At 62.8% G+C, this 1,767-nt stretch overlaps 1 protein-coding gene across 1 annotated transcript in view; it reads right to left on the bottom strand.

Moving 5' to 3' along the window:
• Nucleotides 1–1,313, bottom strand: part of DBH (dopamine beta-hydroxylase) — a 22,175-nt gene extending 20,862 nt beyond the window's left edge. The window contains exon 1 of the mRNA XM_045289359.1: nt 966–1,313. Within this exon, the coding sequence (XP_045145294.1) occupies nt 966–1,313 (348 nt within the window). The remainder of the gene's footprint in view (nt 1–965) is intronic.
• Between the last annotated feature and the right edge of the window lie 454 nt (nt 1,314–1,767).

Raw genomic sequence — 1,767 nt, forward strand, 5'->3', positions numbered from 1 at the left:
GGCGGTGGGATGGCTCTGAAACCTGGGCAGGACACTGGCCGTGAGGTTTCAGCTGGAAACCGAGAGTGAAAGATTTTCAGGACACGCTACTGAAGGAGGAAACGCAGCATGGCCTTTATTTTCCTATGAATTCGTCCTGCAAATTAATCCCGCCATGTGCGGGATGGGGACGCTCTCTGGGCCACCCTCACAGTAGGCAGTGGGGGGGGGTGTCCTGTTCCAGGGAACATCAAAGACCCCGGATCCCCCTCTGGACCCGTGGCCCTCGCAGATCTCCATGAGCAAGAGTCAAAGACCCTTCTCCCCACCCAGTTTTGAAGAGCGCTGGGTGCATCCCCCAGAGGATGGGGAGTGGGTGGGAGCACTTCTCCTCTGGCGACCCCCTCCAGCTGGCTGACAGCCCTGAGGCCCACCCCGTACAGTCTGATGGGACCTCTCTTTTCTCCACCCTGGGGTTTCTGACTGTCAGCACAGAGCTCAGTCTGGGCAGTCTGGGGACAGTCGCAAGCTCAGCCTGGCTGGTCCTAGGAACTCACCTTGTCCCACACCTGAGGAGCACCCATACACACCCCACCCCTCACCCGCTGGTCTGGGCACAGCTATAAGGAGCATGCCCCGTCCCGCACCCAGGGTACCTGCAAGCTCACCCATCAGGCAAGTTCCTGTCATCAGGCAGGCGGTGAGCCCTGGGCGCAGGCTGTGAGTGCCTTGGGTGGGGTGGGTTGACACTGGGTCAGGTGGGTGCCAGTACACTGGTCCCAGGTGACAGTACAGCAACTCAGGGTAGGCAGTGGAGGGCCATGGAGGTTCCCCCACCTGCCCCACTGTCAGCACCCTAAGCCCAGGAAGTATCGAGAGTGGGGTAAGAGAAATCTTCCTTGGGGGTCTCAGGAAGATTGGTGTGGAAGGAGGGTCAGATGGGTACTGGCCAGGAGCCAGGGGAGGGGACCCAGAGGTAGGCTCACCCCAAAGTAGGCTCTGTCCCCATCTGTCCAGAGCACAACCAGGTCTGCGTTCTCCGGCTCGCCGCGGTCAGACATGCCGAAGAGCACGCCGGCCTGCAGCTTCCGGACCAGGAGCTGGAAGTTCACCGTCTCCTGGGTGTAGTTGACATTCCAGGACAGCTCCAGGGTCTCCTCGGGGTTCAATGGGATGTGGTAGGTGAAGGGGCTTTCAGGGGGTGCGGAGCCCTGCAGCGCAGCCACCAGGATGACCAGGAACACGGCCACGGCAGTGCCGTACATGGAGGCCGCCTCACGCGCACTGGGGCAGGGGAGCCCGGGCCACCTCCGCCGGGGACCGAGGGTCTGCATGCTGGCGTGCGCTGGGTGGGGCGGCTGCACCTGGCCCTTTATGCCCTGTCCCCCAGGAGGGTGGGCCCAGGCTGCTCCGATAATCACATTTGTCTGGTGGGCAATTCAATTGTCCCCAGCCCCTCCCACCAGCCCATGCCCCGGAGCCAGACACGCAGTGCCCGGCCTCCCTAATTGGCTCTAATGAGATATGGACAACATCAGTGGGTCCGAAGAGGCTATGGCCGCCCCAGCCCAGCCCTCCAGCCCCCTTCGGGAAGTGGCCACCAACCTGTCCCCAGTCCCCAGGGAGGCTGTGCTGACCCCACATGGCGCAGCAGGCTGGGGGCCACCACCCATCCACAGATGGGGAGACTGAGGGCAGGAGGGTCACATTGGAGGTGGCCTGTGAGGGTGGGGCTCCCAGCTGCTGTGGGCCGAACCCTGCAGTGGTTTCTACAACGGGGAGTGTGGT

The sequence above is a fragment of the Echinops telfairi genome, unplaced genomic scaffold (genome assembly GCF_000313985.2).
Source record: "Echinops telfairi isolate 266 unplaced genomic scaffold, ASM31398v2 ScPeMD7_25;HRSCAF=90, whole genome shotgun sequence".
NCBI classification, from domain to species: Eukaryota; Metazoa; Chordata; class Mammalia; order Afrosoricida; family Tenrecidae; genus Echinops; species Echinops telfairi.